This window comes from Haliotis rufescens, unplaced genomic scaffold (genome assembly GCF_023055435.1).
Source record: "Haliotis rufescens isolate VD_foot unplaced genomic scaffold, xgHalRufe1.0.p SCAF_42, whole genome shotgun sequence".
NCBI lineage: Eukaryota > Metazoa > Mollusca > Gastropoda > Lepetellida > Haliotidae > Haliotis > Haliotis rufescens.
Window position 1 is genome coordinate 2,345,682 of NW_025964135.1, and position 26,833 is coordinate 2,372,514.

The 26,833-nt window shown below is 42.2% G+C and overlaps 1 protein-coding gene across 1 annotated transcript; it reads left to right on the forward strand.

Annotated features, from left to right (window-relative positions):
- Positions 1–1,689: 1,689 nt before the first annotated feature.
- Positions 1,690–25,157, forward strand: LOC124148168. The gene is made up of 4 exons (XM_046519140.1): positions 1,690–1,847; positions 7,761–7,867; positions 21,643–21,689; positions 24,945–25,157. The coding sequence occupies exons 1-4, from the start codon at positions 1,699–1,701 to the stop codon at positions 25,050–25,052; spliced, it is 411 nt and encodes a 136-aa protein (XP_046375096.1). The 5' UTR covers positions 1,690–1,698; the 3' UTR covers positions 25,053–25,157.
- The last annotated feature ends 1,676 nt before the right edge of the window (positions 25,158–26,833 follow it).

Consider the following 26,833-nt stretch of genomic DNA (forward strand, 5'->3'; position numbering starts at 1 on the left):
CCCGGAATAACACGAGTTGGTCACGAATGATTGAAATCAAAACAGAACGACAAGATTCACTTGCTAAATTATTTCAGTAAGCGCAACTAGTATGACGTCACAAGGTCCAGCGTGACACAGTAAATGTGACGTCACAGTTGGATGAATTGTTTGATAGGCAGTAGAAGTTGACGGATGACAACGTTTCGGTATAAATCCTTATAATGTTGTCAAGCAAGACTGTCTTCCCCTGGTTGACAACGGTATAAGGATCTATACCGAAACTAGGTCTTTACAGTATTAAAGAAGTTGTTGTCCTTACATTGTGTCTACTTTGTCACAGTTGGAGATACATTAGCACCACTTTCTTACTTACGCGTGAGACCGTGAAGATCCGGGGTAGAATTGGTCTTCAGCAACCCATGCTTGCCGTAAAAGGCGACCATGCTTGTCGTAAGAGGCGACTAACGGGATCGGGTGGTCAATCTCGCTGACTTGGTAGATGCTTGTCATTGATTCAAATTGCATGGATTGATGCTCATGATGTCAATCACTGGGTTATCTGGTCCAGACTCGGTCATTTACAGACCGCCGTCATATAGCTGGAATATTGCTGAGTGCGGCGTTAAACAACAAAGGCACAAGTGAAGATATCACCCGTATTAACAAACATACAGCTGTATTACACATTGTGTAATACCAAAGCACGTGCTTATGTACTCCGGGAACAAGTTTCACGAATAAATATTAAAAACACTCAACATCCCTGGGCTTGTTCAAACATTGCGTATAGAGATGATAGAGCATCTTATGCACACACGATGACCCCAGCAAACCTTGTTGCTAGGCTGACGTCACATGACATTGTTTTGCCGGTGGATCTTGCAACAGAATTCCAAAAAATAGATCATAGGGTATTGTGACGTGATTGGTAAACTTTGAGGTGCAAGGCCCCGTTCCACAAGTCGATCGCAGCGCAACGACTGGTACGTCTACGTTTGTTTGTTTGGTTGTTTTGTGCCACACTCAGCAGTATTCCAGCTATGGAGCTATATGACGGCGGTCTGTAAATAATCCAGTCTGGACCAGACAATCCAGTGATTGACATCGCTCTTCAGATACCAGAACTATTAACTAGTTTTATAAAATTGGTATTACACGGTAGCTCGTTTTGTATTCTATGTATATTATATACTTCAGTGTGAAAGACTGAGTTTTCTGCTGCTTATATTTTTTAAGATTTTGCAATCTCGGAACTACTGTTCAAGTCGCAATTACAAACGGTGGTGAAATGTCCCTGCGTATAAGGTATGGAGAATTTACGTTTCAATATCTTACATTTGTAAAAATAATTTGTTGACAAGTACACATAAAGAAAATAATAAATAGGGGGGGGGGGGGGGGGGGGGCTGGAGAGGGGATATTTTCACTCGTGGCTACTTGTGAAAATATATCCTTTCCCCCCGTCACTCGAAGAGTGAAAAACGAAATTTCACTTAACACATGAAATGCTTATATATATATATATATTGCTTCTAAAACTAAAGTTTTCATGGTGTGTTACTGACCATACGGTATAAATGTGTTAAGCTGGGTCCCGTCTCTAATATCACAATATCGCACGTTGACGACGCGCGCATAGGGAGCCGGGAACCAGCTTATAAATGTGTGTGGTTAAAAAAATGGCGTGTGCGCATGACGTCACGAGTGTGCTTGATTATGACGTCACACCATTGTCAAACACGAGCGCTCGTCAGACAGATCACACAGACAGCAGTAGCTACCGTGGTTGATAACTATAGCTGCCCAACTCTACCAGGTCTAGAAATGTATGAGGCCTTCCCGTTCAACCACCTCCGCCAGAGGACGTAAGTAGCCTACCAAGCTTCCAACGGCAGAAGCTTCTGACACGACTTGTTTTTGAATCGTGAACAAACAAGTGAAAAGAGACCCGTAGAGGGACTGATACATGTTGACGTGTAACGTGTCTTAAAAAACTGAAAAAAACGGGGCGCCCTTCGAAATCCCGAAGTGATGCTTTGTTTGTTTTGGAGTTAATTGAAGAACATATTTTCCGTTCGGAAGTACCGTTGAGTCCCCTGCAGTTAACTCGCACCAGTAAAATTTCTAGCTACTTATATCTTATTAACTAAATCTATCTTACTGAATAGAGGTTATCACGCGAGAGAGTTTTGGGATGGTGAATATCCTGTTTTTAAAAAATAAACATTGTGTTTAGCGAGCCGTCTGAGTCTTTTTCGAGTAGCATGCCGCCCTTGTCGTGTGAAACAGGAAGATAGAATATTTAAACTAAATAGCTAACTAGATATGTCTTAAGGAAGAGAATATATGGATGTCAACTTCTTTATTATGAGGAACACAACGTTTCGAAGTATATACTTACTCCTTGGTTGATGCATGCCATCGATCCAATTGCGTGAGACGATGCTCGTGATATTATCCCTGGATTGTCTGGTCCAGACTCGATTATTTACAGACCGCCGTCATATAGCTGGAATATTGCTTGGTGCGGCGTTAAACAACTAATCAACCAACCAACCTTCACCAGGTGAATGAATGCGAGAGAGAGTTTTAGTGATTTTACGACCGCTTCAGCCGTCGGCTATTTCGCAGTTGGGGCCAGACGGGTTAGATAAAAATTAATAGTTGGGAATACATGTATAGGGATAATCGGCTGGCCCAAAAAACTGTAAATTAGTGGGGGTAAAGATAGAAAGAAATATAGGAAAGGGGGTGGAATATGATGGAAGAAATTTAGTGGGTGATAGAAGCTGTCTAGAAACCTAGGCTAGTTGATACATGATAAGGGGATAGGGTTAGGATAAGTATAAAATCAGTTAGGCTGACGTATTTATTGTGGTGTATGGTAAATGAAAGAAAAAACAAGGAGGGAGAATGGAAAACCTAGCCTAATAAACATTGGGCTTATGCGGCGGGGGTGAGGGAGGCGTGCGGCGGGGGTGAGGGAGGCGTGTGTCAGGGGAGGTCCGACGTTATGCGTATGGGACGGCTTGGGTGGGTGGCTGGATAAATGAACATGATGTTTAGTAGTCTGGATATGGATGGCTTTATCGCGCGGACGTCGGAGAAGGCAATCCGCGCTAGGAATTTCGATCCCGATCCTGAAGTGTTGTTTGTATTTGGGGAAGTGATTGAAAATGTGTTCTATGTTTTCAGGGAGTTGACAATAGGTGCAGTTGGGATGTGGGTGTCTGTTTTGTTTATATAGTGTTTCGTTAAGATTGACTTGGCCGCTTAACATTCTGTTTATAATTTTATCCGTGATAATAGACTTTGTGAAGTTGCGGCATTTGGTATCTGGTTTACTGAAAAGAGATTTTATCCATTTGGATTTACAATTTTGAATATTAATTTGGAAATTTTTATTTAAGATGTTTTTGTCTGATAAGTGATTTGATTTCGGCTTTGCTTGTAGTGAAGTTTATACATGGTGATGGATGTGTAGTGGCTATTTTTGCTGCTGAATCTGCTAGGTGGTTGCCCTGTGTTCCCGTGTGTGCAGGTGCCAAAAGTAGTATTATTGTTTTGTTTGTATCTGTGATGCTAGTGTGTATGTCTATGATATTGTTTATGATGTCTTAGATATTTTGTTTTGAATTTGGGATAGTGAGCCTAGGGAGTCAGAAATAATTAGATAGTTAGAGTCATTAGATTGTTTTATATACAGTAAACTACGGTTATAACGAACTCAAAGGGACTACTAATTTTAGTTCGTTATAACCGTAGTTCGTTATAAGCATATATACAGCATAACTACAGCAACTAGTCGGGACCAAAAAAGTAAGTTCGTTATATCCGTCAGTTCGTTATAAGCGTGTTCGTTATAACCGTAGTTTACTGTAGTGATAAGCACATTGGATAGCTAATAATTCTGCTGTAGTAGTATAAGTCTGTCTTACAGACCCTGATACAACTATATATCAAATACAGCCCATGCAAGTCTATAATGTTTGGCAAGTCTAGATCACTGCAGTATCAATGAAAATGAAGAGAGTCACTGGGCTCTTTTTTATTATATTTTTATTAAGATAACTGAACATCTGTTTTTTTATGTACGATATGTTCATTTCAGAGACTAGATTTTAGTCTACAGTAGTATGTGTGTAGTCAGTATAGTGGAAGTTGGTGGTGATAGGTATTGGTTGTGTGATCTGGATGCCTAGTCCTGTGATATTATTGTTATTTTGGGAGGCGTCAGTATAGATGTGTGTTTGTGGTTTGGCCAGTTCTGTTGTATGTAGTTGTTTGTTATAAGTGTTTTGTCTGGTTTTGTGGTACGTGAATATTTTGTGAAGTGTTAAATTTGTATTAGGCGGGGGTGTGTCATTAATGTAGATATCAGATGGGGGTGTATGTCTGATGTTTTCAAGTTTGTGAGTTTTGATGAGTTTGTGTAGATGTGTTACGTATGGGGCTAAGTTATTGCTGTTTTTGAATTTGTCAGAGATTTGTTTGAAAATGGGTTTATGTTGGGCCCCAGCCCAGTAATTTAGGATGGTTTGGTTACGTCTTAGCTTAATTGATGAGGTGCCGGAGATAATGGGAGTGAATTTAAGGAGGCACCGGTTCTGGTCCCCAGGGCTGTTTTTAGGGCTTTATACTGGATAGATATGAGTTTTTATCTAGTTTTTCCGTGATAGAGTGGAGGTCCGGGGCGGCATAGTCAATTTTAGGTAATATAAGTGATTTATATATGTTAAGTAATGTTTGTTTGTCGGAACCCCAATCAGAGCAGCTAATGGCTCTCATTAGATTAAGATCTTTTTGACATGATGTGACCAGATTAAGAATATGGGGAGCCCATGTTAATTGTTGGTCGAAGATAATTCCCAGAAATTTTTCTTCCGTTTTAAATATAATATTTTCGTTAAGAGTGCGTTTGGGTGTGTAATTTTGCATGTGTCCATTTTTAAATAGCAAGCCTGCAGGGTGTATTGTTTCTGGGGCTTTAGGGGTAATATATAGTAATTTTGCATAGTAATTTTGAAATTTGGAAAGAATGCCAAGAGTGGGTGGGGGACGAACTAAGGGAGCTGTGTGTGTTGGGTGGTTGTTAGATGGGGTTTAAATGCGACTAATTAGTCCTGTTTTATTTAGGTATACGCCCAAGGCTTTGAATTTTTCTAATTTATTTTGTGGATTTAGGATTGATTCTAGTGTAAGTCCGGTTTTAAGATTTAGGGTGGTCTGTAGTGTTTGCAATGTGGGCATTTTTCTGTTGTGTGTAGATTAGCTATTTTACGGTGATTATTTAGTTTGGTGTGGCCTGTTTGTAGTTTAGTAATTATTTTGTCGATTTTTTTGGATGGGTGTAGTATTTTTGGTTTATTTAGGGGTTTTATTTCGGGGTACTTTCCTGATTTGGCTATTTGAGTTTTGGTATATATTTTGCCATTTGTTTTTGATTTTTTGTTTAGTGACACTTTTGATTTCTGATTTTGAGCTGGGTAAGTTTAAGCTTATTTCTTGGAGTTTAAGGGATAATTTTGCTGCTTTATGAATGCCATGAGGCAGAGAGCATATATATATATGTAATTGGCGCTGATAGGTGAAAGGATGGACATAGCAATGGGCAAATGGACGCCAGCTGGGTGATTGGCACCGACAAAGATCGAAGCAATAAGTTCCAAGAACCACGCAGATAGGTTCCGTGGTCACGGTTCATGGCTGGCTGGTGTCTCCTGATGTCAGTGGCTTCTTGTACTTTTTTGAGTGAGTGAGTGAGTTGGGTTTAACGCCGCTTTTAACAGTATTCCAGTTATATCGCGGCGTGTCAGCTTAATGTGAGAGGAAAGCCCGAAGTGAGGCAGGTCTCAGACGTTTACCACTTCGGTGAAACCCACGAGCACGGGTATGGTGCTGACAAACCTAGAAACATAATCGGGGCGAACCGGGATTCGAACCCACAATCATAGGTTTCTGGCGTGCCCAAGGGACGCAACTTTGCACAACGAATCGCGGCGCCTTAGGCGACTGGGCCACCCGTGCCCCCTCACCCGATGAAGGAGTAAGCATGTACTCCGAAACGTTGTGTTCCTTAAAAAAAAAGAAGCCGAGATCCATATATTCTCTTACTTTTGTGTATCACCTCTAAATGCTTTTCAAAAACTAAATATGTCTTTTTGCATGAAACGCACTTGCAGAACGACCCTTCCATGCAACAAGTAAACGTGCGGAACATTTATCGGGAATGTTTTAGAGGCTCCATTGTTTTAAAGGAATGGACAGTTGTTTGTCACTTATACGTCATCTTGAACAAACATTTAAATTAATTTAAAAAATAAATGAAGTTGATTTTCACTTGGCAGGCGGGACTATTTTTTAAATATATTTTGACAAGTGAATAATTTACAATTTTGTCAGAAAACATGTCGGCAGTTGGGCTCGAACCTGCATCGTTTGATTCGAGGACGTCTAATTGTCCACCTCAGCTACGGCGAAATTAACTTTTAATACTTGACTGGTAAAAATACTTATATGAATGTAATGTTGTGTTTTAGCAGGTTACCCATAACAATGTTCATATTTAAAGCAGTTAGATGAAGCTTTCACGAGAGAAAAAACCCAAAACATGTTAACATATATATCCCTGTTCAGGGCTCTATATTTCTTATAATTCCCGTCAGCATGTATTTACAACGTGCGAGCGATTGATAAAATACTTGTTTGGGACCCCACGAAATTATGAAGAGCCGTATACCATGCATTGTAAATATCAGCTCGCGACGGTGCTTGGTGCACGTGCAACAGCGGCAGGGAGTGTATTCCTCGTGCATCACACGTGAGGGCGATTCACACAGCCACATGCAGTCTTGGTATATTATAGATTTCTGGTATATTTTGAAATATTTTCCACAGGGGAATTTTTTTTCAAAGTGTAAAAGTAGCGATGTGTTTTAAGTAGGGGAATATCCTCGTAATTCTCCATTTCTTAAAAATAAAGGGCCTCAGCCCGCGGGACGTAACTCTGTAGAGCGAGACGACTGGGCCAATCGCAGCCCAATGTTAAAATGAAACAAACAAAGGGTATTCAACAGGTTAGAATTGAAGCCATGCTTCAAAACCGTAACAATCTTTTGTGCAAGAATTTAATGTAGATCGAAGTTTGGTAGCCTGCAGTTATGGAATTAATCCCAGACCATAACCGTCATCTGTATATGTATATATTTAAAGTCTGTGTATGGAGGTTTGTTCAATACTCTCGGCGACATATGCAAGAGAAATGAGAAATAAAATATTAAATAAAAAGATATTGCAAAACAGTTCAAAACCATCTAAATTTGATATCCTAATTTATATTTTGCCATACGTTTTTTTTTCAAAGCGAACGAAATCAATACTTTAGGAATTATGTCCAATCCAGCAGGGCGCAACAGCATTATATTGTGACTGGTCTTTTATGAAATGGGGGAAGGTGAGGTCATGGAAAATGTCATATGTATTTGGGGAGCAATGAAAGACTGATTATCTTTTGGACATTCATTCTGCTATTTCATTGAACGCAGCACATGCGCACATGTGGTGTAAAATATCCAGACACAAGTCTGAATCGGCCAACACTTGGGAGTCGACCAGAAAGAATATGCGTGCAGCAAAATCAATAAGTACGACATTGCTTCGGAGACCAGTTGCAACAACGTTGATGGCAGGGTTAAGTTGTGATCAATTCTCGTAATGTCTCGTCACACGTGGAAACGCGAGGTCTGAATTTTCAACGAGTTTTTTTTATCTCATTTCAGCACGGTGTCTAATTTAGACTCCGAGGTGACGTCTGTCGTCGATGCCAGTGTGCGGAGCTTGCTGGACCCCATAGTCGGACAGTTTTGGCGCTGTGTGGGATGCATCAGTGAGTACATATGTACCTTTTTTTATGCCTCAAAGTGAGTTTGACCAATCAAAGAGCAGAACTACTAACCCAATAGGAGCCCGTGTGCCGTCAGTAAGAATCCAAGATGGTTGTTACTGACGTAATATGAGACCGTATACCGTCAGTAACAGCCATTTTGGATTTTCCAAAACACACCTCACATATTCTGGAACATTCTGGTACAGAAATTCGTTTTTCGACACTGTTTTGTGTTTGAATATAATAAATTTTGATGTGCAAGGACGTTAATGTTTTCTGGATCACGTTCGTGACTTTAATAAAGATTAGGGGCGGTCGGGTAGCCTAGTGGTTAAAGCGTTCGCTCGTCACGCCGAAGACCCGGGTCCGATTCCCGACATGGGTACAATGTGTGAAGCCCATTTCTGGTGTCCCCACCGTGATATTGCTGGAATATTGCTAAAAGCGGCGTAAAACCGTATTCACTCACTCAATTAATGAAGATTAGGGGGGCGGTCGGGTAGCCTAGTGGTTAAAGCGTTCACTCGTCACGCCGAAGACCCGGGTTCGATTCCCGACATGGGTACAATGTGTGAAGCCCATTTCTGGTGTCCCCCGCCGTGATATTGCTGGAATATTGCTAAAAGCGGCGTAAAACCATACTCACTCACTCACACTAATAAAGATTATATAAAGTTAAAAATATCAACAAGGTTTGTCCTTGTAGTCTCCCTTTGACCCTTAATGTCTTAGGTTGTAAGTGTTAAGTTTTGAGTTCTAAGTTTGACATGACTTGTGCGACAAAGATACCAAATAGTGTAAACTTTTCGGCATAATAAATTCGTTACGTTGTCTTTAGTTGCCGTGTACGGTGTCATATTAGGTTAGCAGAAAAATACTGGGGTCGGCTCACGCCTCGCCGAATGTTTTTCTGCTAACCTAATATGACACCGTATATGGCGACTAGACACCATAACAAATAGTATATAACGTCCTTTTGTTAGACGGGTGGCCCAGTCGTCTAAGGCGCCGCGATTCGCTGTGCAGAGTTGCGTCCCTTGGGCACGCCAGAAACCTATGATTGTGGGTTCGAATCCCGATTCGCCCCGATTATGTTTCTAGGTTTGTCAGCACCATACCCGTGCTCGTGGGTTTCACCGAAGTGGTAAACGTCTAAGACCTGCATCACTACGGGCTTTCCTCCCACATTAAGCTGACACGCCGCGATATAACTGGAATACTGTTAAAAGCGGCGTTAAACTCACTCACTCACTCACTTAATAATGAATTTGCACACTGGAACACTGAACGAAGTTTTAATTATTAATAAAAAATGATGCAGTTTGGATATGTATTAACGGCTGTGCACGAATATCAGTTTTTATTACCGATACTCACTAAGAGATGAAGATTAACATATGTTAAGAACAGTGACGAATTCCCTACTCTGGTATATGCTCAGTTTTATCAGTACACTATTTATTCGGTAGATCATACACTCACCCCGAATAGGATTCTTAGTCAACTTTAGCATAATCAATTAACAATGACCACCGGTCTGGTGAAAGGGGCGTTGAGGCGTTGAGTCACATACGTGTAGGGAACCGCGTCAAGAAGCGTCATCGAGACCAAAATAACCGTGGTCAAGGACGTACATCGATCACTATACGTATTTGCCTTGGTGACGTGTTGTGGAGCTACGTTGAAGCAATGGACCTGGGCCCGTTCCACGAAGCAGTAAGACCATCGTAACTCCACTGTTACTTATTAGTTGGACGTCCATCGTAGCTCCACAACCTAATTACGACAGTCGTAGTGGTAAGACCATCGTAACTCCATTTCTACTTATTAGTTGGACGTCCATCGAAGCTCCACGACCTACTTACGTCAGTCGTAGTGGGAAGTCCATCGTAGCTTCACAACCTTCTTACGTCAGTCGTAGTGGGAAATCCATCGTAGCTCCACAACCTACTTACGTCAGTCGTAGTGGGAAGTCCATCGTAGCTTCACAACCTTCTTACGTCAGTCGTAGTGGGAAGTCCATCGTAGCTCCACAACCTACTACGACAGTCATAGGGATTAGTTAGCTTTGTGGAACGGCCTGGATGTGGAAGATGGCCTTGTTTTGGCACTATGCAGAATCTATTGACCTGGACCCACTTGCACAAAGCGATCTTAGCGCTAAGATGATCTTAACTCCCATACGGCTTGTCAGTTCAATGTTGGAGGAAAGCCCGAAGTGAGGAGGTCTCAGACGTTTACAACTTTGATGAAACCCACGAAACATAATCGGATCAAACGGGGATTCTTACCTACAAGCATGGGTTTCTGGTGTCCCCAAAGGGACCCAACTCTGCACCCCGAGTTGTGGCGCCTTCGACGACGGGTCCTCCCGTGCCCCCTATATTGGTTAAAATAGTAATTGTTATAGATTTAATTGATAAAAAATGATTTCAAAATGTTTACACAAATTCTGATGACATAGGCTCCAAAAGATCGTCAATAAATGGAACTTGCTATAAACTATTAGTATTACCATGCTATTAACATGTAAGTATTCTCATAATTAAAAACAATCCCACTGTTACCTTTCTCGTACCGCACCGACGCATTCTTATTGGCTCTTGGCCAATATTTTGGTTTGATATTTTGGACACCTCCCTTTTAAAAATGCTGGATGCATTGAGATTATTTTGGATGGCCTTATGTCGCTGGAATAGGTTCCAAAGTGGCGTACACCTTATCTCACAAACACTGTGGAATCAAGTCTTCGACAGGCAATTAGAACACGAATGCGGAATCGTTGGTCCGAGCGTCAACACAAAGAAGCACCCGTAAAATATACTCTACTTACACGTGGCCCGGCCAGTGTTGAATTGCGTCCTTGGCGGCCATTTTGAAAAAAAGGTGATAACTTCCAAAAAAAGCTGCCACCGCTGCAATGCTATCACACATTTTCCAACTCTAGGGGTCCACACCTTGCCAGAAATCACTATGAGCATTTTTCCCCTAGCTTGATACCGGTGGCTACACTGGACTATTCCTGCTTCGCAAACCAAATAAACTCCAACTGACATCTATTTAGCCATTACAACTGCTTCATGTTTTTCGGAATCATCTCGGATAAATAAGACATTTTTTTTTGTTTGGTTGGGGTATCTTTGAAGTAATTACACCAAGTAACAGATGTACTAGAGCCCTGTTTGAACACGGGCGTGCTCGCGCTGTGGTCGAGTTAGAATTCTTTGTTACAATACACGTAGGTCACGTGCCAAATATACTCAACCGCAAAAGAAACGCAAGTCAAGTTTTTTGTTTGTGAAATGCACAAAATAGTAATTTGTGGAAAGCTATTCACTTTTACATGTCATTGTCCTTACTGACCCAAACCCATACTGACTCAACCTCACCTCCAACAACGCCCTCAGTGGGCCTAACATCACCTGCGTTGGCGACGTCATTAGTGGCAACAAGTTGTCTTCTCGGACGAATTAAGGTTCAACCTTTTTTCACGCCGATGGCCGCATCAGTGTGTGGAGGCGGCGTAATGAAGACGGCGCTAACTGCTGTATCTTAGGCCAGTTGTCATCACAGGACCCCTCTACACGTGTTCCGTCAGCGTGTGACTGATGTCGTGTACAGGGATGATGTTCATCGTAATCACGTCAGACCTCTCTTCCTGGGTCAACCTCAACTCCAGGTCTTTCAGCAGGACAACGCTCGTCCCCATACAGCACGGGTCTCTATAGACCTCCTCAGCGTGAATGTCATTCCTGTGAGTGAGTGAGTATGGTTTTACGCCGCTTTTAGCAATATTCCAGCAATATCACGGCGGGGAACACCAGAAATGGGCTTCACACATTGTACCCATGTCGGGAATCGAACCCGGGTCTTCGGCGTGACAAGCGAACGCTTTAACCACTAGGCTACCTGACCGCCCCTCATTCCTGTGATGTCCTGGCCGCCCTTGTCAATGGACACGGCGCCAATTGCGCATGCCTGGGACGAGATTGGGAGACGTTTTCAGGCTGCAAGACATATACACATACTACCAGGAACGGGAAGCCTTTTTGGTGCGGGAATGGAACAGGATTCCTCAAGCCTTCTTCCAAAGACTCGTCGACTCAATGAGACGGCGGCCTGTATCGCAGCTAACGGAGACAACACACACTATTAATGGACACGACTGACACTTGTCATTTTATGTTTGGGGGAACCGTGTTATCGGGGGGATTTTTTAATATACACGGATGGTTGTCATCAAACAATCAAGGCTTATTTGGTATCAAATGATTTCTCTGTAATCATTTCTTAATATTATTTACATATCTGTTATGGTCTTAACGTTAACCGCATCTTTATGTACAACTTGCGTTTCTTTTGCGGCTGGATCCGTGAAGAATAGGTCGTCAGCAACCCATGCTTGTCGTAAGAGGCGTCTATGATTGTCGTAAGAGGCGACTAACGGGATCGGGTGTTCAGGTTCGCTGACTTGGTTGATGGCTGTCATCGATCCCAATTGCGTGGATCGATGCTCATGATATCAATCACTGGATTGTCTGGTCCAGACTCGACTATTAACAGACCGCCGTCATATAGCTGGAATATTGCGGTTGAGTAGGATCGCGTGGCCACTCTGATATGCTTCTGTAACCCTCCCTTCATCCAACCTACTGCTGCCTTGTGCACATAACATCAAACCATTTGTAGTATTGTTGGTATTTTTACTCCGATTCGGAACTTTGAACTGGTCGAACTTTGACCGCTCATCTAACTGAAAGATGCGTAGGTTCTTGAGCCAATCAAAGATCATCTTTCTAAAACGATTCGGTCCCATTTCTGTACCACTTCGAATAGGAAATGTCGATCTTGGTAAAGAAAACCACCACAGAACAAACATGTACCATTTTGGGTTTGGGTATTGATCCCGTGGCGCTTGGAAACGACAGGGTGTACAACTCCAAAACATTTTTTTTTGCATTCGGAACTCATCGATTATATTCACTCTCGAGTTACACAAATAAGGTACACTTGTCTGAATGCTTTGTTGGCTAAGTAGAACGTTCACCTGAGCTGATTATTGAGGTTTCCTCAGATCTTCATGCAAAAAGGTATCGTATGGGAGTAAAATATCTAATGTAATACGACCCGTGAAGATCCGGGTTAGATTAGGTCTTCAGCAACCCATACTTGCCGTAAGAGGCGACTATGCTTGTCGTAAAGGGCGACTAAGGGGATCGGCTGGTCAGACTCATTGACTCGGTTGATGCATGTCATCGTATTCGGATCGATTCTCATGCTATCAATCACTGGATTGTCTGTTCCAGACTCGATTATTTACAGACCGTCGTCATATAGCTAGAATATTGCTGAGTGCGGCGTCAAATAAAAACCCCAAAACAAACAAACAAACACGTAAAATATATAATCTAATAATTCAATGAGATTGGTTGGCCCATGGTGTGCTTGTTGGCGCCATATACCGTGCAACCTTATGCGCAACCAACACAGTGAGGGACGTGTGTGACTGCTCGGGGTCACAAGTCGCTGTGTGGAGTTGCACGGACGCTCGCCCACGTGTGAGTGAGTGAGTTTGATTTTTTTCCGCTTTTAGCAATATTCCAGCAACATCACCGCGGGGGACACCACAAATGGGTTTCACACATTGTACCCATGTCGGGAATCGAACCTGGGTCTTCGGCCTGACGAGCGAACGCTTTAACCACTAGGCTACCCGACCGCCCCTATCCACGTGTGAGGTAGAATGCAGGTTGGTTACCAATGCGTGTCAGCCCGATATTTACCAACGTGACCAATACCTCCAAAATCCAACTTACAAGTAAATTACCGGTTACACGTGAAAGAGATAAATGGTTTCTCTTTAGAAACCACCCTAGACATACGAAAACATGTGCGTGTTTAAAAATGGCGGTGTTTAATTCGATATTGTCGCCCTTCTTGCAATGTATCACATGCATGATAAACCCAATCACAAGTCTGACGTTCATCTTATCAGGCCCATTACCTGTCCTTGGCAAAGATCTGATACTCCACTGGAGCTGTTCTTTGTGGGAATAACCTTCGTTAAATACAGGGATTATCTGTACTCTTTTGTTGAGAAATCTATGAAAATCGCAAAACAAATGTAAAAAGTGTCAATCTTATGATTCACACATACACTTTTATTCAAACAAATCGCAAAACCGTTTTCACAAAGTTATGTCAACTGGAGATGTTTAGTTGCCATCATTTCATTTCAGTTAGAGTGCAATATTCATGTCCTACGCGCGTGTGAGCGGGTGAGTGGTAAGTGGTGAATACGGCAGTACTCCGCTTTAGCAATATGCCGCCATTATCACGTTGGGGGGACACCAGAAATGGGCTTCACACATTGGACCATTGTCAATTTCTGATTTCAGTGTTGTAATTTGACCTAACTCCCAGTATGGTGATTTACACAACTGTTTTCAGGCACAATCACTGTTGGGGCGTGTGAGTACTTGGCCTGCCTCTAGCGTTATAGCAGCTATAATGAGTGAGTGAGTGAGTTGGATTTAACGCCGCTTTTAACAGTATTCCAGTTATATCGCGGCGTGTCAGCTTAATTTGGGAGGAAAGCCTGAAGTGATGCAGGTCTCACACGTTTACCACTTCGGCGAAACCCACAAGCAGGGGTATGGTGCTACCAAACCTAGAAACATAATCGGGGCGAACCGGGATTCGAACCAACAAACATAGGTTTCTGGCGTGACGAGCGAACGCTTTAACCACTAGGCTACCCGACCGCCCCCCACCCTCAGAGGAGTTTAGAGGGCTTCAGAATTAGGCTTCATGCATGTCAAACCGTGGCAGCATATGATGGATATAAAGAACAACAAAAGAACTGCACGTAAGGGAACAGTTGGTGTTCTGGTTATCAGTTTGATATAGTGTGAAGAGCGTAACGTCGATGAAACTAATCTGTACATTTGCTGGTTGTAAATTCGAACAGGTGCTCGGCAAAGTGTTGGCTAAATAATGTGCTTGAGATCCCAATCAACTGTACAAAAATAGGCGCAGGTCGAACAAACGGATTACCCAAATGCGAACTGTCGTGAAGTTGTTTGGGTCACAAATTCATTTAAATCCATCTTTCTAAAAGAATTGAAACTTTGTTGTCAAACCCAGATTTCACAGACTGTGATGAATCTGAACCCTTCGTTTCATCCTCAATGCAGCCAAGCTTTGAAGCCAAGCTTGCAAGTGTCCAGGAAATAGCCACATTTTGAATTTGGTCTTCTAATTTGATTGGCTAGTCCATCGGGACGCGCCGTGATTGGCAGTTCGTTCAATAAAACAACATATACCCTGTCACTTGAAAGCTCCAGGCAGCTCCTTTATATTCATCAAGATGAAAGAAATTTGAATGTGTGTGCTATTGTTTTATTACATGAGCCATAAAACTATCACAAAGGACACCGAGTTAAACAATGCCCTTTCCAGTGTTCGCAAAAAGCCTTCATTGGTTTGGTTTTATTTCTAAATAACCACCTATTTTCATTAAAACAACATCACAAGCTCCTAACAGTGGAGATTGTAAATTCTAATAGAGTTGATCCAGGTCAAACGAAATTGATAGAATTCCGTTCAAGGTGGCCAATCAATATTTATTCCAGATGAAGATCAGTTTGAGCCCAATGAGCCGTGCCTGATCAGATAAGTGAGACGGAGACTGGGACTAAATTGACAGGATGACCCTCTGCTTAGCTGGGCGTTTCTCTTGAGCAGTAATCAACATGGAGAATACATATGATGCTTAATTCAGCTCAGACCTTTAATGGAAGTGAAGGGAATCTCATTTCCATGCTGCGTTGTATTTCAGTCAACCTCATTATCGATCACCGATTATCGTCCGTAAGCACGTGCTTTATCAGCAATCGGACACACAAGTTGTTCTTCTTCATACTTTGAGGGGTGAGGTGAAAAGGGGTTTAACGTCGCGTCCAAGACTATTGCACTTATAAAACGACGTGCATGCACGTGTGTGTGTTTGTGTGGCTGCTTGTACTAGTCCGGACTGATGCCGATTTATAGTGCTAGCTCACTGAGATACCATGCCGCAGTTTAACATGAATACCCCACTCAGACACAGTATACTGACTCCGAGCCGACCAGTCCTTGTTTTAGCCCCTTAATGCCGACTGCCAGACAGGGTAACAACAAGTACCATCTTTTAACGTCTTTTGGTATGACGCGGCCGGAGATCGAACCCCGGACCTTCCGCTCTCCGGGCGCACGCTCTACCACTAGACCACGGGGGCGGTCTCCGGGCGCACGCTCTACCACTAGACCACGGGGGCGGTCTCCGGGCGCACGCTCTACCACTAGACCACGGGGGCGGTCTCTTCATACTTTGTGAATGTGCACCGGCTGCAACGACAAATTTAAGCAAAGTCGACAAAACACTTTCGATATTCATAAGAGTTGATTGTACGATTCCGACTATATCTTGAGCTTGTGGTTTTAACAGGTGTTCGCGAAAAAGGTAAGTGTATCCTGCGCTACCGGTGGCACCTGTCACAAACACACGAAAATGCCAGTCAATGTATTTATGCCCACAGCATGACAAATGCCAACTGCATGGATTCACGTCAGAGACCAACAGATAAGTCTTGAACAATTTCATAGTGTAAGTATATTGAAATATATTGCTGAAGTCTAGTCTGTCTGTCTGTCTGTCTGTCACCTGAACAAAATCTCCGGAACATGTGGTACAACTCAAATATAGGAAGTGCATTGAGCATGATTGGACCTGACCTCCACATGTCTACCATCAATCTTTTCAAAGTTTTGTCGATGCCTTGGATGTTGTAATCTTGATCAAACAACTTTTGAGCAAGAATCGTATGACGCAGTTTGAGAACAACTTGTTGCCGCAGGCACCAATAGTGGAGTGAGTGAGTGAGTATGGTTTTACGCCACTTTTAGCAATATTCCAGCAATATCACGGCGGGGGACACCAGAAATGGGCTTCACACATTGTACCCATGTCGGGAATCGAACCCGGGTCTTTGGCGTGACGAGCGAACGCTTTAACCACTAGGCTACCCGACCGCACTCACCAATAGTGGAACTGCTGGAATATAACTCAACATAAATGGAACGTTGACTATAGGATGGAGAGTTGAAGTCACCCCTCTTGTCATACTGCCTTGAGATTATTTCGTCTCTCTGAAAATTTATGCTTAGATTTAAACAGACAAGACGGTTACGCCTGTCTCCTTTATTTCTAGTTCAGGTGTTGGGCGAACCTAGGCATCGAATGGGCTGTTTGACCGGTATCAGATTATCGTTATATTCGAAGCTTAAGCTAAACCTCTTGTCCAAATTCCCTTGTTTTGATTTTGCTAACCCGAGCAGAAATTCCAATTCATATGCCTAAGGAAACAGATCAGCAAGAAGGGAAGCACAGTTGGTGCCTATGGGGATGCCTTTGCCTTGCCTTAAATCCTTTCGTGAACACATGTTATCATCACTATTGGATAGAGATTCATTAACACACGCTCATGATATAATCGGAAGCGTACAATTGACTCTTTTTTGGCTGAGATTTCTTATGAATATGAAAAGGGTTTTGTCGCTTTTATTTACAACTAGACCTCACACAGATGTTACAAGGCAGGGCGGGAAACTTAGGAATGGCCAGGAGTCCGAACTCTGACCACACAGAAGGACTGACTGACTGACTGAGTATGGTTTTACGCCGCTTTTAGCAATATTCCAGCAATATCACGGCGGGGGACACCAGAAATGGGTTTCACACATTGTACCCATGTCGGGAATCGAACCACACAGAAGGAAGCGAGCTACAAAAACATGTTTTATATCACTGAAAAGCTCTCGAGGAGTCGAATCCAAATAATGTGTGTCCCAGTGTGTTCACATGTTCACAAGCTCAAAAATTGGCCCAGAAAATGCATTACTGCAGAAATTTCTGGCAGAATTCTTTTTTTCTACAGAAATTTCTGGCAGAATTCTTTTTTTCTACAGAAATTTCTGGCAGAATTTTTTTTCTGCAGTAATATTTAGCAGAATTATTTTAACTCAGGAGAAATAAGATTCAATCATTGGATAATTTAACCTGGAGTTGCTTCAAATGACCTTTTTCCTCAAAACAAACATTTTTAGTTCACATGATTACAAGCAATAAAATACATACAAGTAAAGAACAGAGATTATATTTTCAAAATGGAAACTACCGCATCGCAGCCACGATTCAAACCAATATCAATGAGGAAGTCCGGCATTTCGCATAATGGTTTCTCAGTAAAGTTCAGATAACATTTGAACTGACTTTTGACAAATTGTCCTGAACCTCTGAAGATATAGGTGTAGCTATATTCCTGAAGTCTGACATGAATGTCATTCGTGACCAACTCGTGTTATTCCGGGACAAGCCGAATTGCGACTCGTGCCTCTCTCGTGGCCATTTTTGCGACCGGGTTCCGTCTAAGCGCAAACGGGCATACCTAAAACAATTGTCAACTTGTTACATAATGGGTCACATATATTTTCCCATGTTCTATATATATTTCAGATGCAATTTAAAGCACATCGGAACATGCGGTATTGTACAGTATTATTGAACACATTTAACTGTGTGCTGGGTATATTTTTAGATGCAAGACATATGTAAAATCAAAAATTATTTCTGAGGGATTCTTTGACGAAGAACTTGAAATCATACGCGCATTTTGATTGGTTTGTCGTGTTTTCGCACATAACATCCATCGAAAGGGGGACCACTCTCCTACCCAGAGTTCCATGCGGCCGGCAGCCAGCTAGTATAGTACCTCTGCCACAGACCAGCGCCATGTGACGATTCGTCACATCTTTCACAGTCCAGTCAAGATATTGCATATGCTTTTCATCCGTTTCATGTTTGACAAGTCTACACATTTTCATAAACAAATGTCAAAGAATGGTTAACTTTCATTGAGAAAGTATGCAAATACGTAAAAATCTACTTGTTTTTGCGTAGTTATCCTATGTTTACATTGGTTGTACGGCTCCACGTGCTGTCATCGAAGCCCAACGGAGAGCTAGCGACACGGTCACTTTGATGCATAAATATATATTGTCATGCAACTCACTGTCGCAGTTGTAGTAGCATATCTATATAGTTATGCAAAACAATATGTAAAGCGCCCCCAAATACTTGCATTAGTCCGTTCTATACTGATTTCTGAAAAAGCGCGTTTGTTTACAAACAAGAGAAAAGTCCGGTCACGTGATATGCAAATTAGCCTGTGGCAGTGGTGTTATGCTGAGTCACCACTGCGACGATGTGTGTAGGGGGATGACATGAATGTAAAAAAAAGTCCTTCTTGGTTATGGTTAACCTTCGAGACATGGATTTGGCGGTACATAGGATGGACAATACTCGTTACTCAGGAACTGAGTTATTCACAACCGTACACATTTCCATGTCTATGCATGTTCTTACGGCATGTGTATCTCACATTGTGTGTTTTACATGGAATACTCCTAACCTCCTGCTTAAAACAGACACATGGTGTCATCACTGTCATCATTTTCAGTACCTGTAAAGATCCGGGGTAGAATAGGTCTTCAGCAACCCATGCTTGCCGTAAATAGCGACTACGCTTGTCGTAAGAGGCGACTCAAGGGATCAGATGGGCTTGCTGACTTGGTTGATGCATGTAATCGATCCCAATTGCGTTGATCGTTGTTCATGATGTCGGCCTGTATCGCAGCTAACGGAGACAACACACACTATTGATGGACACGAGTATCACTTGTCATTTTATGTTTGGGGAAGGGGGGGGGGGGGGGGGGGGGGGGCGTGTTATCGGGGGTATTTTTTAATATACACGGATGGTTGTCATCAAACAATCAAGGCTTATTTGGTATCAAATGTTTTCTCTGTTATCATTTTTTAATATTATTTACATATCTTTTATGGTCTTAACGTTAACCGCATCTAAAAGAAACTTGCGGGTTTTTTTTCGGCTGGATCTGTGAAGAATAGGTCTTCAGCAACCCATGCTTGTCGTAAGAGGCGACTACGCTTGTCGTAAGAGGCGACTAACGGTATCAGATTGGCTTGCTGACTTGGTTGATGCATGTAATCGATCCCAATTGCGTTGATCGTTGTTCATGATGTCAATCACTGGATTGTCTGGCCCATACTCGATTACTTACAGAGCGCCGTCATATAGCTGGAATATTGCTGAGTGCGGCGTAAAACAACAAACCAAACCAAAGACAGAGTGTGGTGGCATTAACGTGTTAATTCTTCAAAGGGACAGCGCTGGCATCATGATTGGGGCAGACTCAAGCCATCAATTGCAAAACCACAGACTATTTGATATTTTTTGGGTGGGTGGAGTGGTGTGGTGTGGTATTGTGTGGCGTGGTGTGGTGTGGTGTGGTGATGTGGTGTGGTGTGGTGTGGTGTGGTGTGGTGTGATGTGGTTTGGTGTGGTGTGGTGTGGTGTGGAGTGGTGGTTTTCTACTGTGTCAAACGAAAATCCGAAGTCAACATATCATATAACAAAAGCGTACACACCCTAACACACTCTCACACACACATGTACATACACTCACACTCACACACGCACGCACGCACACACACACACACACACACACACACACACACACACACACACACACACACACACACACACACACACACACACACACACACACACACACACACACACACACACTAAAGCCTATGTACTATGATATTTCCTCTACCTTATTGAATGACCGTGAAAACAGAAGTCACGGTAATATACCGAAATGTGCTTTTTTCATACTTAGGTAGTAAGGGAGATATATTGATATCCCAATTCTGAGTGACACACGGTCCGTCAGGTTGCAGACTAAAATACTGACTGTTTATTTTCTTCTGAGACTCTCGAATGGAGATGAACCACTACTCATGGCTATCACATGACATGACTGTACTTTCAATGCTACTATTAACTTACAATATAGAGCTTAGATAATAATAAGCTATAGACAACTAAGTCTATCAATTGTCTACGGGGGCTAGTTGACCTTGACCTACATAAACGTTTCCAATTTAACGTCAGTCGGTGTTTTGTCACTCCGATCCAGACGTAATTCTAGCATCACTTCAGAAATGTATATGTGCTTTTAAGGAGCAAAATCTATCTATTACAATGGATCGCCCTTTACAAAGTATGCCCTTTTGAATACAATGACGTTGTGACGTTATTCTACACCGGATACTATCTAACTAGTCATTTAACAAAGAAAGTAGAAATTCCACATGTTTTCTACAATGATTCTTGATATATTCTTTACTTTGTATTGTTTGACTTTACCAAGACGAAAAAAGAACACAAAATGGGTAATCTATGTTTCTTTTAGTTTTGGTGTAATGCCTGGGGCAGCAACATTCCGGGTATATCACCGCAGCCTGTAAGTAGTCGGGTCTGGAGCAGACAAACCAGCGATGGAAATTATGATCAACGGTGTACGATGACATGCCATCATCAACGCCACAGAGCTTGACCACCCGATCCTTTAGTCACCCGGGGCTGTCGGGTAGCCTAGTGGTTAAAGCGTTCGCTCGTCACGCCGAAGACCCGGGTTCGAATCCCGACATGGGTACAATGTGTGAAGCCCATTTCTGGTGTCCCCCGTTTGATATTGCTGGAATATTGCTAAAAGCGGCGTAAAACTAAACTCACTCCCTCACTTTAGTCACCCCTTACGACAAGCATAGGTTATTGTATAATTATGCTATATTCTCGTTTCAGACAGAATTCTTGGTAGAACTGATCCAGCTGATGAACTCGAGGAATGGGTGAGTAACAAATACATTGAACTTCGAACTCTAATAACTAGATATTTTGTTTACGTTGATGTTACTTCGCGCAAGTTTTCTTATCGACACAATGGTATAATATCTGCTGTTCTCGAACTTGCCATAACTCGATATATGTTCGTGGGTCTGCATAAGCCAAATATAGAACCATAAAACTGTAACATTTAGAGGGAATTTATTAAGCTAATAAATCCCCCAAAGCACCCCCGGACAATTATTTATAAGAACATCTGCTCTTAGAATATGCATTCGAAATTACGCGTATGTAGTGTACCCGATGTGTTCTGATTGTGTGGGGGCGGTCGGGTAGCCTAGTGGTTAAAGCATTCGCTCGTCACGCCAAAGACCCGGGTTCGATTCCCGACATGGGTACAATGTGTGAAGCCCATTTGTGGTGTCCCCGCCGTGATATTGCTGGAATATTGCTAAAAGCGGCGTAAAACCAAACTCACTCACTCACTCACTCTGATTGTGTGACATAGATATTTGTGTAACATTATGTTGCGTGCATATGTTGGAGTGTGTTCTGGCTTATGAGCTCATTGCGAGATGGCGATGAAGAATGTTCGGTGAATTTTGAGCAATGTGTTAGTTTAAATCCTGCGTCCTTGCTACATTGGTATGTACTTGCTTCAATGGCATGAGGGGGCGGTCGGGTAGCCTAGTGGTTAAAGACCCGGGTTCGAATCCCGACATGGGTACAATGTGTGAAGCCCATTTGTGGTGTCCCCCGCCGTGATATTGCTGGAATATTTCTAAAAGCGGCGTAAAACCAAACTCACTCACTCAATGGCATGAACACACGAAAGGAACACAAAGTTGACTTTAAAATGCACTTTGGAAAGATAAATGACCTTATTACGTCATAAAGTTGACAATCAAATCCCTTGTTATATTAACTTCTGGTATTTTCTGACATTGTATATTTATCCTGGAAATATTTTTTAAGCACTGGAGTAGCACTTTGGAACATAAGCAATGTTTGCTTTGGAATAATTGACACAAGAACGAACTCAAGTGCCATTACATGGTATTATTTTATTACTCGAATAGCTCCTTTAAGTATGAACAACGTGTCCGTCTTAGGCGACTCTGCTTGTCGTAAGAGGCGACTAACGGGATCGGGTGGTCAGCCTCGCTGACTTGGTTGACGCATGTCATCAGTCCCATTTGCGTGGATCGATGCTCATGATGTCAATCACTGGATTGTTTCATCCAGACTCGATTATTAACATACCGCCGTCATATAGCTGTAATATTGCTGATTGCGGTGTTAAAAAAACAGACAACAACAGCTACGTTTTGGAAAAATAAAAATAAAAAAACAGTCTAAAATGTCATAAAAGTTGACAATCCGCAACCCGTATTATAGTACTGACAGTATATTTTACCAAGAAAACTTTTGTTACAATCAGAAATAGCCCCTTTAACTATTAAGTGAAGTGTATGGGGGAGTGCAAGGAACTGTTTGGCAAGGTCACCAGAATGTATAGAAAATAAACAACCTGCTATAAATCCAGGGTTCAATTCAATCAGGTATCACCCAAATACCAAATACGATTAGGTTAATTCCATGTTTTCAAATTTGGTCCCATTCCTGTGTTAACGATGCATTATAAGAACTATTAGTTTTCTCTGTTCGTATTGGTTGACGGGCTCTCTCTGTGTGTGACCGCCTCCGTGGTCTTGTGGTAGAGCGTCCGCCCGGAGAGCGGAAGGTCATGGGTTCGATCCCGGGCCGCGTCATACAAAAAGACGTTAAAAGATTGTACTTGTTGTTACCCTGTCTGGCGCTCGGCATTAAGGGGCTAAAACAAGGACTGGTCGGCTCGGAGTCAGTATACTGTGTCTGAGTGGGGTATTCATGTTAAACTGCGGCATGGTATCTCAGTGAGCTAGCACTATAAATCGGCATCAGTCCGGACTACTACAAGCAGCCACACACACACATACACGTGCATGCACGTCGCTATATAAGTGCAATAATCTTGGACGCGACGTTAAACCCAATTTCACCTCACCTCTCTCTGTGTGTGCCAACAGCTTCCTCGGTACAATGTCAATTGGAGAGCTATTGAAATATTGGCTGACCCACTGTGGTCATGTTTGACATTTCTGTGACGAAGATGATGAACACGTATCTCGCGTCAACTGATTGACTCGTGACACATGAAATTGTCATCGAGGTCAAATTAAGCCGCAAAGATTGGGGAAATATCGACTGATGTGCCATCTTTCCACTGGTCGCATGATTCTCTAATATTTGTGGCTTTTTGCTTCTGATTGTACAACAACTGGCCGCTCGTATCCAGCGTGTTAATGTCAATCATGGCTGCCACCGATTCAATAATAAAGATGAGGTTCAGTTTTACTGCAAAAGATTTGATGTGGAACATCGGCTTATTTGATTTCTTCTCTCAGATTGTTGAATTGACAGACGCTTAGAAATCATAAAGATGTTATGCGATTTTGTGATTTAGTCTCTGACAGAGAACGTCTCTACTAGCGATAAAATTATGAAAAGGGACATCAATGCTGACTTTCATTCGACAGGAATCTGAGAAACGATAGTGACTTACAGGCGATACTGTTCATATAATAATAATAATAATAATAATAATAATAATAATAATAATAATAATAATAATTATTATTATTATTACCGTGGGCCACGTGTGATTTTTATGGTCTAATTTCTATACGTGTAATCTGATTGGCTTGTGTTTTAAGAATACATTCGAGCTCCTCGGGCATATTGGTTTATGCAAGGCTCCTGACTCTTCTGGACCAAACTAAAGTGGTAAACGTGTAACTGTGGCCGATAGATTTAATCAAATGACAATCTCAGTGTCCCTATCAAACTGACCCGTGAAGATCCGATGTAGGATAGGTCTTAAGAAACCCATGCTTATCGTAAAAGGCTTGTCGTCAGAGGCGACGAACGGGATCCGGAAGTCAGGCTTGCTGACTTGGTGGATACATGTCATCGATCCCAATTGCGTGGGTTGATGCTCATGATGTCAATCACTGGATTGCCTGGTCCAGACTCGATTATTTACAGACGGCCGTCATATAGCTGGAATGTTGCTGAGTGCGGCGTAAAACAACAAACCAACCAACCCTAACTTGAGTAGTTCGTAGGTTGCCATGCAGGGACTGGGTACATGCGCTATCATATATTTAGACTATTGAATAGTGTCAGATTTTGAACCATCTATCCTGCTCCTGTTTCAGGTGATGGTCACAGTTCAGAATGGCCAGATGAAGGAGGTTCAGAAAGAGGCTGTTGCAGGGGAGACAATTCCAACACAACCGGAAGTGACTCCTATCGAGTTTGATTGAACATGTTAATGTCGTACTCATTGTTTGTGTGTGTCCTCCCAATGACCCTATTCAGTTAACAAGCATGTGCCTCTGAATAATTAAACATTGCTTTTATTTATTGTAGTGTAGTGTTCTGTTCTTTTTCAAGATACATGTATGCTTCTCACCGAATGAAACATAAATGGAATATGACAGAATAAAGTTGTCAAGAGAAACGCACAATTAGGTCTAGTGTATGAGGAAAGAATAGATCAGCAGTACTCCAGACCAAGTTCAATTCTGTTAAAACATTTGAATTTTCAACTTTTTACAGCACAATCCCACACGACGAACTCCTCCATTCCTTCATGGGGCATTTGTCACTTAAGGGGATGAACATAGATAGTTATCTTGAAATGTTGAGGAAACAATAAACAGAAACATGAAACGCATGTCCTATCCAAGTGAAAAAGGACCATTGAATGAATGAAATATTTCTAAGATCTCTTTTTCTATTTATATAATTATTGTTGATTATATTTGCCAATTTATGCGTCGCCAGAACATCGCTTGAGACTGATTACAGGCGTCTGCTACTGACGTAAGGGAGAGCTTCGACGTCGGGCTTCTGTCAGACATGTCAGTAATTGGCTGGTTGATGTAGAACAGGCATTTTGTGTCTGGTGTAAAACATGTAGATCAATCAAGTTTCAGTTTGTCTTTTATTCGAAATTCATTGTGTTGTCGAGTAATATTCCAGCAGCTCCAGCCTTTAGTGCCAACATTTCACAACTTTTGAAGTACAATCAAGCATGCTCCTTCTACGAATATTTCTACGAGTGTCTTAAGATTCTTTCTTACTGTTTGATTAAGGTTACAACATTCAAAGATTCAGTAAAGCTTTCAGACTGTTTTATGGTGGACATGTGGAGGACATTCTCAAATATCTCGTATCAGAAAAGGATATTTGATGCAATTCCATGTGTCCTATTCCATGTGTTCCCATGTTTTTGTTCATGTGAACAATTGACTTGCCTTTGCATGTGTTTGTGACGGGTGCCACAATTTTGGCAGGCTACGCTCCCCATTGTTTTCTGACGATGATGGAAAGTGATTTGTCGTTCTTATTAATATTGTAACATCCATGTGCAGAACAAAAGGTTATATATAAATATCCATACACATCTTCATTGAGGTCACAATATTGAAATGCATACTCAATCCTCTTTTCAGATTTTGGATGTCATTGACATTTGTCACACTGAGGTCATCGATGTTTAGGGCAATGTACTGAATCAATCACAGGCCGCAAATATTTATACGACCTCCACCTCCAGCAACACAGGAGCAGTTTGGTCTACAGCATGATCCAGACAGTTCTTAATAATCCAACCAACAGCAATGAAACATACTTATTTTTATGCCCAGGACAATATCGTACCCATCAGCAGTCGCTTTGACCGTGCACGATTTTGAAATATTTTTAATAGATTAAATTTCGTTATTCCTTTTCCGGGAACTGAGCAGGAAAACTTTCCGCTTCGTTGTGCGAAGAGCATGGGCAAAGCGCCACCATCTTGCATCTGCCATTAGTGAGTTAGTGAGTGAGTTGGGTTTAACGCCGCTTTTAACAGTATTCCAGTTATATCGCGGCGTGTCAGCTTAATGTGGGAGGAAAGCCCGAAGTGATGCAGGCCTCAGACGTTTACCACTTTGGTGAAACCCACGAGCACGGGTATGGTGCTGACAAACCTAGAAACATAATCGGGGCGAACCGGGATTCGAACCCACAATCATAGGTTTCTGGCGTGCCCAAGGGA

What these genes read in the sequence shown, in the direction of transcription:
- LOC124148168 (XM_046519140.1), top strand. Translation starts at nt 1,699, where the DNA reads ATGACGTCACACCATTGTCAAACACGAGCGCTCGTCAGACAGATCACA. An exon ending in GCGCTGTGTGGGATGCATCA is followed by an intron (nt 7,868 to 21,642) that starts GTGAGTACATAT and finishes TTCTCGTTTCAG; the next exon opens with ACAGAATTCTTGGTAGAACT. An exon ending in CTGATGAACTCGAGGAATGG is followed by an intron (nt 21,690 to 24,944) that starts GTGAGTAACAAA and finishes CTCCTGTTTCAG; the next exon opens with GTGATGGTCACAGTTCAGAA.